Source organism: Pelmatolapia mariae, linkage group LG13, assembly GCF_036321145.2.
Source record: "Pelmatolapia mariae isolate MD_Pm_ZW linkage group LG13, Pm_UMD_F_2, whole genome shotgun sequence".
NCBI classification, from domain to species: domain Eukaryota; kingdom Metazoa; phylum Chordata; class Actinopteri; order Cichliformes; family Cichlidae; genus Pelmatolapia; species Pelmatolapia mariae.
In genome coordinates, this window is record NC_086238.1 from 21,578,119 (window position 1) to 21,592,816 (window position 14,698).

Consider the following 14,698-nt stretch of genomic DNA (forward strand, 5'->3'; position numbering starts at 1 on the left):
TATATACAGCAGATATATATAACAGTGTGTATATGTAAACACATAGTGGCTGTGCGTGTGGTGCTCCCTAATTGATATCTATTATCTATAATTTTTCGTGTTCTTTATTTGCGGCTGCTGTTGCGTGGCTCTTCTTTACGTATGTTCCCACCCTCATTCTCGCACTTCCGCCACCCACTTTAACCTCCAGCCCTGAAGGACCGACCCCGGTGGACCGCGCCGTGCATATCCTCGAGCGAGCGGGCAGGGAGGAGGCATAGTTGAGAGTGAATCCTCTGGACCCCGCCCTTTATTCACGGAAGCTTCTCATTGGCTACATCAGATGTGACGGACGGGAATTCCCCCGCTAGTGTCTTGACAAAAAATAGTTTTCTGTCCGCTGTCACTCATTCAGCCCGAGCTTCTCCAAGACACAATAACCCGTGACAGAGTGAAAGAGTGTTTGCATCATGGACGGTGAGTAGCGACACCTTTTATTTCCTGTGTAATAACAGCGATAAACGTGTAGAGTGAGCGGGTAGGAAACAAACGGTAATAACCACACCTGTGTACCTGTGTCAGTCAAAAAGCCGAAAATGTAGTACTGGCTATAGGTCGTACAACAGAATCGTGTAGCTGTACAATATCACCACGAACTGGAGTACTTACTCTTGACTTTGATAGTATTCGACACTGGTTGTGGGTACTATCACTGCTGAATGCTGTGAACTTCCTCGTTGTTGCATGACTAGCAGTGTTATTGGTTGGGCAGCTTTAGCTAAACTGATTGGGCTTACGAGACCAGTTTTAGCAATAGCGCCATTACTACCACAGAACAACTCGTCTGTGTGTGATTTGGATATCTATTTGCCTAAATTTTTTTCTGTGTCACATTTTCCTCTCCAGTTCTTATGTCCTCCGTGCTGCGGGACGAAGCACACCTACGTAAGTCAATTTCATTTGTCTCCTGACAAAAATAATCTTCACAGGTTAAAACTTAAAAGTGCAAAAATGTGTGTGTTGGGGGGGATGGTGTTGGTTCACTGAATAGTGTCTTTTCACTTCCTCTTTTTTGTTTTATTGGTAAGCACTGTATTTTCAGACTTATGTTGTAAGGATGTGAGAGAGCCTGAGGTTCTTGTAATCCTTGTCTTTACTGGTGTGTGTGTTTATATAGTGTGTAGTGAGTGCGCTTGAGCCTCATGATCTTTCAGTTCCTGCAAAGTGATCAGGGCAAAACTTGACTGGGCCACTTTTCTTTCTTTTCTTTTTCTTTTTTTCTCTTAATCATGTCAAAAATGTTACTTGACTTGTTTCATACTGGCCTGCCGGAATAACAAGCAGCACTCTGATCTGAGTGCTTGCTGTCATGTCCAAAAATAACCACGTTTTGTGTTGTTACTTCAGTGGAAACAGTGTACAACAAAAACTGAAACGCTTCCCGGATCAGTTTTAGTTCCTCTCTTGTACGGGCATCATGTGGGGTCGGTTTTATTTCCTCCAAAAAAAAAAAAAGCTTGAGGAAACAAATTTCATGTCTTGTCATTATGCAGAACGGCTGAAATGTGCTTTTCTGAGTTAACACTTGTGTTAAGATTTGCAGTCACGTCCTATCAGCATAAAGTTGTTTGAAAGCTGAAAGATTTCTACACATCTGGGTTGCATTCAATAGGTCTGTTCACACAGCAATCTTTAGGATGTAGAAATTACTTTCTTACAGACCTGCTAATTTCCAGTTCCATATTTTTAGTCTTGGATTCTACTGAAGTAGCTTAACATGATTTGATTCTCAAAATAATGCCTCTTAATATCCCACTGGTGCAGGCCCTTTGTTTTAGGCCCCTTTTCGTTTAAAGAGACATTTGCTGCCCCTCAGAAAGAGAACAGCAGTAGGTGCTCACAGCCAGAACTGTTTGCATGAGATGACCATATTAGGGATAGATGCTCTCAGTGACATCACACAGAGCCAAGATGAACTTTCTAAAATGGAGCCTTAAAAGCAATCTGAAGTAAAAATTTACACATGTGCTGATGTAAATCACTAGATTTAATATGAAGGTTCACAATTGTAAGAGTATATAAAATAAAAAAAGGAAATGGCTTAATAGGTTCCTTTTAAGGTTCATAGACCAATACATAAAGATTAGTATTAAACCATAATAAGCCTTTTTCACAGCAGGCTCGACATAGTGGGAAAGGTTCAGGTGTCACTAAAATCATGGTTCCCAAGAAGGCAATGACTGAGCCTGAAACCGAGGCAGCTAAATGGAAAGCAGCCAGCATTTTTTTTTATCCTGTACAGCTGCATTTTTACTGCTGCGACATGTCGAAATGTTTACTGAGAAAAAGAAATTTGAGTGTTAGATGTAGGTTTTGAGCCCCCCGCCTCCCAGCACCAAACCACTCATGTGGCAGCCCAAACAGGAAAAAACTAAAGCAGATAACTGTGTCAGATTCACACTCGGGTTTTCTTTCTCGTCTTTTCAAATCTGTTTATCGACTGCTTGTTGTCACCCCCTCCTTAGTGCCTGAGCCGGGGATTCAGATCTTCGAGCAGCCCAAGCAGAGAGGAATGCGCTTCAGGTACAAGTGTGAGGGTCGCTCAGCCGGAAGCATCCCGGGAGAGAAGAGCTCTGACAACAACAGGACGTACCCCAGCCTGCAGGTTCGACCCCAATCCTCCTCGACCGCAGTAATCTGTGTATTTGTGCGTAGAAGCACCTAAGCATGTGTCCTTTCTACATGCGTCTGAACGCACACGATTCCTCCTTCTCCTCAGATCCTGAATTACTGCGGGAAGGGAAAGGTGCGCGTTTACCTGGTGACGAAGAACGAGCCGTACCGACCACATCCGCACGACTTGGTGGGAAAGGACTGCAAAGATGGATTCTACGAGGCCGAGTTTGGCCCGGACCGCAGAGTGATCGCGTGAGTGCTCCTCCTCCCACGGTCGCCTCCACCTGTCCAAACTCGCTCTCTATCAGCGTCTGCTTACTTCGCTGCCAGTTGTTATCGTTGAGAGCCCTAGTCTCAATCTTAATCAGCACACTTTCACCGAAATAAGTAACCACTCTCTCTGTGACGCACTCACAGAGCCACTCACTGCACAACCGAATTGCTCTCTATTAACAGTATTTCGTCTTTCGCTTGATGGTTTCGGGAGGCATCATGTGTAAACTGATGTCCTCTCAGACACAGCTGAAGAAACTCTTACAGCACACTGCACACACACACAAAGCATATTTGTCGACCCATGTCTGTGAGGATGGCAATATGGGAATTCCCCAAGTGACATCACCCATATTTGCTGTGTGTTAGAGAGAGAAAACAAAATTTTGCGCGTGTGTGAGTGCTGGAGCATGTGTGTGAGTGTGTGAATGAGTCAGTATCTTTTGGTGTGTATAATTTGCAAATCCCAAACAGACTTCTGTAGTAAATACAGAATCATTTTGAATTTCAGGCCTTCTGGGTAAACAAACAGAATTAGTCCAGCATATTCATTACTGAATGTTTTCTTTACTACTGAAAAATGTGCCGGTCTGACTGGATAGGTGAGAGTAATTGCGTCATTACTTTGACCTTTAAACACAACAACATCATTGAGTTCATTTACAGTTTTAGAGCTTCCTTCACTCAGGGTTTATTCAGCATGTTTGAGTGCTGTCATTTTCCTCATAACATTTCTTTTCTTTTCTTTTTTAATTTCTTACAGTTTCCAGAATTTGGGTATCCAGTGTGTGAGGAGGAGAGAAGTGAAAGAGGCAATCATACAGAGGATCACCAGAGGAATCAACCCCTTCAATGGTGAGTGCTCTGAATTTTTATACTGTGGCTCTATAACTACATCAAGGGTCAGTGTTTTTTATGTTTGAGAAAAAAAACATGTTTTTAGACAAAAATGGAAAAAAAAACCTGAATAAAAAAAAATAGGTAGATATGCTATATTTACTTATTTACATATTTATTATTGAAACCCAAATGTGTATTAAGCCACAGTTGAAAATACTCACCCAAACCTTACAATATACCCCCAAATAGAATCATTTAAGTTAAATTGACAGCCTTCATATTTGTATGTTACCTTTATTTGTAAAAGCTGGAAAATAAGTTGGCTTTCTAGCCTTAACGGGCCTAAATTCAGGCACCTTGCAGCCATGAAAATGAGCTAATCCAAATTAGCCGTGTAAAGTTAAGCTAATCTCAGTTCTGAGTGTACAGCAATGCTAGCGGCTCTGTGAAACTATATGCCAATCTTTGCAGGCTTGCAAACCATAAATGATTGCAAATGTTTTGGGGGGTTTTTAATCTAATAGTAGCCCATCGAGCAGAATTTGAAATAAGTTATTCATATAATCCTTCTTTTCAATCTAAAACAACATGTAGCAGTTAACAGGCTAATAACCTTCTAGCTCCTAATAAAGTACCAAACAAGTCAGCAGAGTTTTAAATTAACAGAGCTTTACAGGACTTGGTAAAAAGTAATTACAGAATGTCTTGGAGTCTTTTACACTCTTTCTTAGCAAAAAGTAGTTAGCAAATTACTAAGCAGTGTGTTAGTACTCCAGAGGATAAGGCTAGCATTTGTTGTGCCGCCAATATGTAAATTAAAACAAGACTGTTACCCTTCAAAGAAACCTGTCCAGCATTATGTCCAGTAACACATCCGGCTAACTTCAGTGGTATTTCTGCTTCAGAGTTATTTTGTATAACCAGACATTTGCAGCAGGTAATATTCACTAATGTACATACAGAGATGCTTTGCTAGCTTTATGATTCTTATGTGTAGCTACAGCTAAAGTGTAATAAAAGTGCAAACGCTTGTGTGATTGAAATAATAGATAAATAACTAGAGTTTTGCTAGTATAATATCCAGCCTGATGTTAGCTGATATTGTCATCTCCCCAGTGGATGATCCACGCTAAAGTCAGCAGTTGACAAAACAGCAAATGGAATTGTATGTGGGTAAAATATAAATATCAATCCTGTTGCTGCTGCTTTTCCTGATCTTGTTACTGTTAAGCAGCTTCAAAAACAATTCACAAGAATTGTTTTCTAATGTTGGTTGACCCAGTTCTCAGGCAGTTTAGCAGATTTTCCTAACATCAAGTCACAAATCCGCTCTCTTGCCACCGCGCTATCTACAGCAATGCCATTTCCTCTCTGTGCTTTCATTCTGCGGTCCTCCAGAGCAGACAGACAGTTCTCGTGTACAAACAGGCGTTGAGCTACTTCCCCATTCTTTGTTACAGTTGCTCAATTCAGCACAGTGCAGAGATGCCACGTGAGAGCTGGGAATGCAGGATTCATTAAAAGGGGGAGGGGGTGGACCGAGGGGGTTCCCCAGCCCTGAGAGATGATGATAAAAGTAGAGTAGGGTGCTTTACAGGTCTGTAAAACTGTGGAGGGAGTGTGCTTTTAGCTTTTGTTTAGATCTCAGCTCTCACAGTTGCTATAGAAAAGAAACGGTGTAAGTGCACTGAGTACATTTGCATGGTAGCAAGTGGCAATAAAGAACAATTTGAATTGCCTTTAATTACTAAAACCGGGCCTGCTGTAAAGTGCACATCTTTCACTTGTTTGTAGTCTTTTTACCTGATAATTGTCTTAGCCTGAGCGCTCTCGCAGACCAAAATATGCAAGTGACACAGATGTGTCCTGCATGATATGAAAAGTAAGCCTGGCTGACATTTTTAGCACCTGTCACCACTGACTCAGATATGATCACATCTCTGTTTCTTAACCCTGTTAATAGCCACTTGGCCCTTAAAAGACTTGAGCTACTTGTTGCGTCAGGCCATATAGAAGCCCCACTATAAGCACTTGTGTTAAAATGTCCTTAGCTGCAGGAACTCGGCGTATTTATTGCCACAGACATGTGCGATGGACAGCTCGATGTCTCTTTTTTTTTTTCACATGGCTCAAACCTTCCCTTCTCTTAAGTTCACTTCTGCTCTGAAACTCAGCTGCTTCCTGTGTTAGAATGGGGTGTGGTGGAGTGGGTAAGGGGGGTTGGAGGCACTTTCCCCTCCCTGTCCGTGAATACATGCATCTGCACTTGCAAAAGTCTCTCTGTGAGCACTGTCCGTTTTTGGCCCAAAGCTCCCCTCACCTGCACGAGTGATGACACACAGGCATCCTGAGTAGGGCGTAGTAGATTTTTCTGTAGTACCGCTCCGTCACATTTTAACATTGTGGTTGCACACCTGGCAAGCGTTTGTTTATTTCACACGGGACATAAATCTGCTGTAAGACGGCGTCCATATTAATTCAAAGAAATACATGTGGCTATAACCGCACTGACAACCAAAGAAAATGCACAGCGGGGCTTCAGATAAGTGCCTGTACAATTCTGCTGAAGCCTGTGGTTTTGAAATATCTTCTGTAAACAAGTGGAAAACTACTTCTGAGCACAAAACTCAATTAAACATCCTTTGATTTTTTTGTTTGTGAAGTTACCGGCATTGAATTTTACCATTCTTCTCGCAAACTGAAAATCTCACAGATCCTGCTTTTATCCCAACTCTATCGGATTCAGCCACAGCACGATCACGTATTCTTGCAGATTTAATTGTGAAACTATGTCTGAATATCAATGGACATGTACAGATTTGCCGGTGCACTGCAGACAGTAGTTTTCTATTAGAAATAAGCTGTTTAAAAATGAACATTTTACCGAAGAGGATTAAGGTGCAGTGATTGTCCTTTAACTAAGTTCCACCATGTTCGGCTCCAAACGGTCCGCTTTTATTTTTGTTCCCTAACGAAACTTCCTTATGTTCTGTAAATGCACACACGTTCATATAATGTTATATGATGCAACAACAGTATGTGACTTCTCATGTAGCAATTGCCTCAGCCTCAGCCAGACACAAAAGCTCCACGTCCTAAAACGTGGTGAAATTGTGAGTCATGCAGTGGAGACATTGTTTGTGGTGAGACTTGGCACCTGCCTCCCCGTCTTTCTCACTTTTACACTCTGCTCTCACAGTCAGAATAACCACTTACCCTGAACACCCTCCCTTCGGAGCCACATACCACCCCCACCACCTGCAACCCCCCCTCCGCTGTCACTGAACATGACCCACCCCCCCTCCCTTGCAGCCCAGTGTGTCTTATGACCCTGGGCCCAGTTTCTTTCCACCACACACTCTCAAACATCAACCACCATTGCTACCTACAACCCACTTTCCTGCACCTGTCCGTCCAAGCTTCTCCCTCTGTCAGCGACACTCCACCAACACTCACGCAGACCAACACAGCATGTTCCATCAATATTTGTTCTGACGGTTTCGTCTTCACTTCTCCCTCCTTCAGTTTCTCCACTCACTGCGTGTCTCTGCCACCCACAGTAGGCAAACCTGATGACCCAACAGAAAGCTGCACAACAGAGCAGTGCTCCACACCGCAGAACAGAGTATTTGAGACCAATTAGACGTCCAAAGCTAGCAGGATTTGTTGTGCATTCTCAATGAGGAGACCTACGCTACCTCCTTCTAGAGGCTCTCTTGTAATAACGTTTTGTTACGTTGATAGAGTACACTGGCACAAGACCAGAAAGAAGCATTATAGGGAATTTGCTTTTTTTAATCTGACTGCTGCCGGTAAAGTTTTTTTTTAAACTAACAGTAAATCCCTCATCGGGTAAATGTTTCATATTAATTATGCCACATAAATACAAAATTCTTGAATGGTAGTCATGCACACAGGCGAAAAGGTGCGGAAAAGCAAGTCAATTAGCACAGACTCTTGCGTTAAAACTTCAACAATGACAATAACATTACTACGGGCTGCAGTCATGGTGTCCATAAAACAATTCTTTATGTGTTTAGCTAATTTACCTCTTCATAGCAATCTGGTGTGAGCCCACTTCTGGCTTAGAAAAACCCAAACAAACAAACACATCAAGGCACATGTCATGTTCTTCCCTGCTTGTTGCTTCTACTGCTATGAAATCAAGTCAGATTCACAGCATGAATCTGATTACTTCTGACTAAACACAAGCAGACTGTGAACCTAGAGAAGATTAATGTCCGGTGCCAGCAGCACATGCAGAGACAGAGCAGGAGAGCTAGCTGGCTCACTATTGGCACTCAGCATGCCCACTAAGAATGACGACTTTCCCTACACAGCTAATGTGTGACTGCAGTTGTATTGTTTGGGTTTTGCACATATAATTGCCACCTTATATGCCTAAAATAACAAAAAAATGATCATGCTTGAGTATACAGAGTAAGACGCCACTAAAGAATCAAAACTAAAAAGCTTATAAGATATTTTCTCATGTCACACCACTTTCACATACGTCAGGAGGCTCCCTGGTCACTCGTGCAGGAGAGTCTCATCTCTTTACTTATGTGCGGTGTAGACACTCAAACACACACACACAGAGGCGCATACTTGTTTCCACTCTGAGGTGACGTGTGGAGCGTCACAGTGGCGACACTTTGTAGGTGGGGATGGCCTCATGAGCACGGAAGATAGAAAGTAGGTAGATGTGAAAGCCTGCTCTGTGTGTGCGTGCGTGTGTCGGCACGTGGGCGTCTCTCAGTATAGAGTGTGTGTTATGTGTGTGTGTGTTTGCGTGTTGCTTCTGAAGGCGGGTGATGCAGATGAGCATGTAGGCTGAGGACGTTTGAAAAAGCTTATCTGTGACGTTTTTATGTTGATCCAAAGGTGAGGTTTTGTGGACAGCCTACAGATGTGCCTGCATAACTACACTGTGTCTGCCTGTTTCTCAAAGCAGGAGCGTATGCTTATAGCATGCCTTTGTTATTGCTGTAATAACGTCTGTTCAACAATGGTGTGCACTTGAAATGCAAGTATTTAGTTGTGCTGTTGGTTTGAAATACGTCGGTACTTCAGTGTGCAGCTAGGTAATCTATATCAGTGATATGTCACTATTAGCCAATAGCAGATGACATTTACTAGTCACAATGACCGATGTTTATCCAGTTTGCAGGTTTTAGATTTTTTTTTTATAATGAAATATTGTTTCACTGAAACAAAAAAGAAAAGACATAATGACTGGCATTTATTTTTATCCCCATGCTAAATAGGCAAAGTCAGAGAAACTAGAACATGTTACGTTTCAATATATTTGCTCCACACAAATATAAATTATATAAAAAAAAAGAAAAGGCTGGACATTAAACAAACTGCAACTCTAAATGTAGCTGGTTTGCCAGTAACCTGGTAGGTGCTAAGAGTGCCAACAGTCTCTACAAATTACGTCCACAGTAACCACCAGGTAATACTTGCACTGGCCCTTTAAAGGGAAAGTCTGGTGTAAATGTTTCTTAGTTTATATTTCTGAATGTTTGCTTTATTACCAGCTTCATCTAACTGATGTAAGTGTGTTTTATCGTAGTGCCACGGGAGCAGCTGTTGCAGACAGAGGAGTACGACCTGAACGTGGTTCGCCTGTGCATTCAGGTTTTCCTGCAGGATGAGAACGGCCACTACACCCGAGCTCTTAACCCCATCGTCACCAACCCCATCTACGACAACAGTGAGTGACCGAGCGCCGTCTGTGTCAAATACACTGACGTCACATCAGGCAATTGCATGAGAACATAATGAAATAGCCGTATAGTTGCCCTGACGAGGACACGGGCTCCCCGAGGTCAGCTTTGTACACCTGTAGAGTTCAGATAACAGCAGATTTCAAGAACTGATTATATAAGATTAAGTACATACTTAATTCCCTTTCCTGTGTGAGTATAACAATACTGTGTAAGTACTGAGAAGTGACACATGTAGTCGTGTTTGTACATACAGTATGTACCAGCAGCTGCAGCATATGTGAATGCAAGTGCTTTTTGCAAGACCCGTGTACGTGTGTCCAGTAGTGTTTCAAGTGTTGCAGTTGGTGAACTAGTTCACTGTTCCTCACATACACAAACACGCAGAAAGGGGAAGTTCTTTATACACACCAACCTTCAAACAACACTGTTACCATGGAGCACTTCCTCTTCTCGCTCCAGGCATGTGACATGTGACTCAACCTGCTGAAGCTTTAGCTGTAAACTGAATGAGGATTGTTCTTCAAAACCAAGGCAGCTTTTTAAGCTAGGCCCACTGTGTCACCTAAACACAGCGGTTATGAAATGAAAACAAAAGCAGATCCTGGTTATATTGTTTTTGTACTGAGTAACTTGTAACTTGTAGTATTTGTTGCGTTGTGTGTTTAGAACTTATTTTGTGTATTACCAGGGGCCCCAAACACTGCAGAGCTGAGGATCTGCCGGGTCAACAGAAATAGCGGAAGTGTCAGAGGAGGAGACGAAATCTTCCTACTGTGTGACAAAGTACAAAAAGGTACTTCAAAATGTTCTGCACTATAGACCTTTGCATTTTTGCACACTGTACTAAATTTATTTGCATCTGTTTTCTTTCTTCATCTTTATTCAGTCCACTGATCTAGTTTACCTCCCACACCCATAGTGCCTGTCTCTTTGCATGCTGATGTACTTTTCTGTTCCTGTATTGCTCCAGATGACATTGAGGTGCGGTTCTTCTCCCCTGATGGCTGGGAGGCCAAAGGCTCCTTTTCTCAGGCTGATGTTCATCGCCAAGTTGCCATTGTGTTCAAGACTCCGCCCTACCACAACACGTCCATAACAGACTCGGTGACCGTCCACATGCAGCTACGCCGGCCCTCTGATCAGGAAGTCAGTGAACCAATGGATTTCCGGTATCTGCCCGATGACAAAGGTGAGCAGCAATCGCTTTCTTTCTGCGGGGGCTTACTAGTGGCACCTAGTTCTCGGTTAGACTCACGTAGTGTTAATAAATTGTTGTTTTTCCATCAGATCCTTATGGATACAATGAGAAAAAGCGCAGAAGAGAGCACTTGATGAAGATATCGGGATTGTCAGGTAAGCAATGTAGTACAACTCATGTGATATGATTACTTGTGATTGCACAAGTTTGCATCGCAGCTAAGGTTTCCCGTCTCTTTTTAGGTGGTCCTTTTAGCGGTCTGACAATGAATAGGCCCAAGGCAGTACCACAGAGTACCATGAGTCACCTGAAAAGAGGTAACTACGTTTGAAGTCATGAAAAAAAGGAGGATGGCGATATACTTCATTGCTGTGAAACTAAAACTCTTTTCTTTTTTACAGACATGGGCAATGCATACCCAAGACAACAACAGCAACCTTCTATGTTCACCCAACCCTACCAACAGGCTCCTCAGAATCTAATGGCACCCAATCTACAATTAAGCCATGCATGGGCGAATTCCAATCCAACGCTCTCTATGGACACAGTCACCATAAACCCAGGTGCCAGCAATCTGCCACGTCCTGTTAGCAGGCAACAGCCACCGAACCGCAGCTACCAACACCGTGTGGACCACAACAGCTGTGAGAACAATGCCCTCCCTCAGCTCTCCATGCGGGACCTGCAGTGCTTGGATACAGGTTCTCAAGCCCCTGTAATGAGAGAACCAGAGCAGCTCTTCCACCAGCAGAATCAAAGGGAGGAGCTCCGATCAGAAACTCCAAACCAAGCTCAGAACCATCTGGTCAGCCAGAACCAAGGTATTCAGTGGTCCAATTTTACTACCATGGGTACAGTTCCGAACCCCTTTAATGGATCTGGAGGTGGAGGGGGATCACAGGGGGTAGGGTCATTCCCTTTCCTAGAGGGAATAGAAGAGAATGATTTTCTGAAGAACATGCCGGGAGCACCTCAGCCGTGCTTCCAGTTGAAACAGGAGTCCCAGATCTCAGTGGGACAAGAGAGCCATACTCCCCTCATGCAGTCCCCAAGGGAAAGTCAAGGAAATACGTATACTAACCTGCTGCCCCGTCCAATGACCAATGGCACCAACAGAGATCCAATGCGGCCAGACGGTACTGCCATCAAAAATCTCCATAGTCCTTACGTAAACAACGGCATGGCTGCAGAAGCCCACTATGCAACTTTGGAGGACTGGATGAGTCAAAATGACTGAAAGCTGCTCAAATTCTTCTTTTCAAACAGTAGCAGCTCAAAGGAGAGCAGAAATTTCTTTACTCACGCTGGCCCTGCTATGCTCAGTAGGCCTTTGCTTGGGTTGTTACCTCAGTGGGACCAAAATGATTGACAGCCAGTCAGCCTAAGGCAATGTTTCACAGAGATACAACTGGTTACTGATCGCTTGATTGGTTAGCAAGAGTACTTCCTGATTCTGATTCTAACAACATGGTACCTTGTGGTTGGTCTTTACTTCCAGTTAGTCATCAACATTATCAGGTAAATTTTGTTTCTTGAAAAACTGGAGACAAGCTATTCCCAGTCCTTGTCCTATTTAAATTGGTGATGCATTGTTTCATAATTCTGTTCAGTGGGATTCTGTAAAGTTCAGCCCCAACTTGTAACCTGTGATTTGTTGTTGCTTGTCCAACAAGCCTTTTATTTGTAGGGGTTCAGCTTTCAGCTGCTGGTGTTCGCCATACTAGTCAATTGAAGTGATTCATCTGGTCTCTTTAGGGGGTAGGATCTTTAAGTGGACGATCCATGCTTTTAATGACTATAAAAGAAAAAAACAGTAGCGTTGGCTTCCAAGCCAAAGTTATGCCTTTGAAGAAGTGAATGTACTACTTTCTTTCTTGAATATTTTTTTGTAAAGTTAGAATTACTACCAATATACTGTAACATAAATGATTTGTTTGAGGTTTCTTAGATCTTGAGAAAACAAAGGAGTAAATTTATTGTTTTTGTATAATGCTGGAATATATTGCTTATTGTTTTACTATTGATCTCTTTGTAAAATTTTCATACGTATGAATTATAGTACAATACTTTTTTGTTGATTTTTGTTTTCTTTTTTTTTATTTGGTACCAAAGCATTTACTGTTAAGTGCACTCTGTACATACATGTTAGCCATAGTTGAGAGTTACAGCAATACCAATGCCGAAACACTCAAGAACTGGCAAGGTACTGAAATTTCCATTGAGGAAGTGGGAGGAAACACATTCAGCTGTGTCTTTCCTCTGTAATGACTATGTCATACCAGAGATTGCATGTATTCAGAGTTCTCAGAGCATTTCTAACAGATGTTTTATAGATAAAGATGTCAGTTTTATTGTTTTATGTATTCAGCCGATGCTCTCTGAAACACCACTGAAAGTATCTTGTTAAAGCATTGACGGCACAAAGCTGATGTTAGACAAACTTTGTAGGCCTTCCAAAAGCTTTATGGTCTAAAATATAAACGTATATTCTGATGACTACTTTGTAAGATTTGCTGTTTTCTATTTGTTTTGATTTTTTCTATGAGATCAATTCTTAATAAACAAAGTCGGTCATTTCTAAATATTTTTGTCATTGTTTGTTATTTATAATATTTTAAACGGTAAAATGTTATAGCTCATTGCAAACATTATGCATTGTCATGGGCATATTATTTCATAGATGGTCGTGATATTGTGTGAAGGCATAGATGTGACTGGACATGACAGAAAGAAATACATTTTAAATCCACCAGTGCTACCTTAATGTGATAATGTGATAAATAAAACCTTAATATAGTTTAAATAACCCAATTTGAATAGCTGTGTTAAAGCTAAATTCTCAGATTAAACATCAGTTAATAGTGTAGATATAAAAATTTAATGAACAGGGTGTGGCACTGTGATTTTTCTTGAGACAATAATGAGGGGTCGATAGCCTGTCAGAGGATGTCTTCCTGAATAATTAGTGTCTCAACAACAAAACAATAAGTAGACTGAAGCACATGACTCTTAACTTTCAATTTAGACCGAGTCCATCCTCATGTTGATATTTAGCATGAGGACAGGCTCATGACTTCTGCTGTGACCAAAGCATTATTCACTTCCTTCTCAATCCAACAAAATAACATCAAATGTCCTGAAATGAATATCTCAAGCCTAACAGCAAAACTTGGGCTTTATGAGTTCAGACACAGGTGTAGACAGCTCTTTCTATGCTAACTTTAGAGTTGAGATTTAAAAAATTAGGTTTTATAACTAGCAGGTAGTTAGCTTAGCTTAGCATAAAAGCTAACAAGAGTGAATGGTTTAGGAGAATTTCTCAGCTTAACAATAGTGTGGCATATTATCACATAAATGTTAAAATGAATGTTATACTTAAATGATCTCCCCTATTTGGGCAAAGTCTCATTTTTTCCGTCAAAGATATTTATTTATATTTAACTGTTAAGATTGGTTTAGCTAGTTTAGCTTAACTTAAAAGACTCGAAAGATAACAACATTTTTGCAGACTTGTAGAGATTGTATTTTTAGTTGTACTGGTGTTTTGTCACATTTTGACAAAACCAGGCTAACAATCTTCCCCATTTTCGGTCCCTGTTCTATGCTAAGTTCAAGCTTGGCTGCGTTGCCTTAACACTGTCGCTGCTGAACAAACAAAAACAACTTTTATTCAGTATTCCTGTAGGTCAGGTTTCTGCACATGATATGGACAAAATCAGGACTGACCAGTTGCACAACAGGGGAAATGTAGTGACTTGGATATTGTTGAGCAACGTAGGTTGAGTAAATGGCCACGGTGTTTGTCCCAAACACTTTGGAATAGTGCAGTAGCTTGTTATCAATTACTTACAATTTCTGAGTAAAAAAGGCACATAGAACCATCCTGCAGAAAATCTTTTACATTTATTATACCAAATCATAAATCATTTTGTTCCCTTTAATCTATATGTTTGATATTATTGTGTTTTCAATGATTCTCCAGGTGATCTTTTCCAAG

The 14,698-nt window shown here is 41.6% G+C and overlaps 1 protein-coding gene across 1 annotated transcript; it reads left to right on the forward strand.

Annotated features, from left to right (window-relative positions):
- The first annotated feature begins 42 nt into the window (after positions 1–42).
- Positions 43–13,266, forward strand: rel (v-rel avian reticuloendotheliosis viral oncogene homolog). Its single transcript, XM_063492026.1, has 11 exons — positions 43–456; positions 886–924; positions 2,505–2,644; positions 2,759–2,907; positions 3,692–3,783; positions 9,347–9,487; positions 10,192–10,296; positions 10,474–10,692; positions 10,791–10,856; positions 10,944–11,018; positions 11,103–13,266. Exons 1-11 carry the CDS (start codon positions 450–452, stop codon positions 11,936–11,938), a joined length of 1,869 nt encoding a protein of 622 aa, XP_063348096.1. The 5' UTR covers positions 43–449; the 3' UTR covers positions 11,939–13,266.
- The last annotated feature ends 1,432 nt before the right edge of the window (positions 13,267–14,698 follow it).

What these genes read in the sequence shown, in the direction of transcription:
- rel (XM_063492026.1), top strand. An exon ending in CCGGACCGCAGAGTGATCGC is followed by an intron (nt 2,908 to 3,691) that starts GTGAGTGCTCCT and finishes AATTTCTTACAG; the next exon opens with TTTCCAGAATTTGGGTATCC. An exon ending in AGGAATCAACCCCTTCAATG is followed by an intron (nt 3,784 to 9,346) that starts GTGAGTGCTCTG and finishes GTTTTATCGTAG; the next exon opens with TGCCACGGGAGCAGCTGTTG.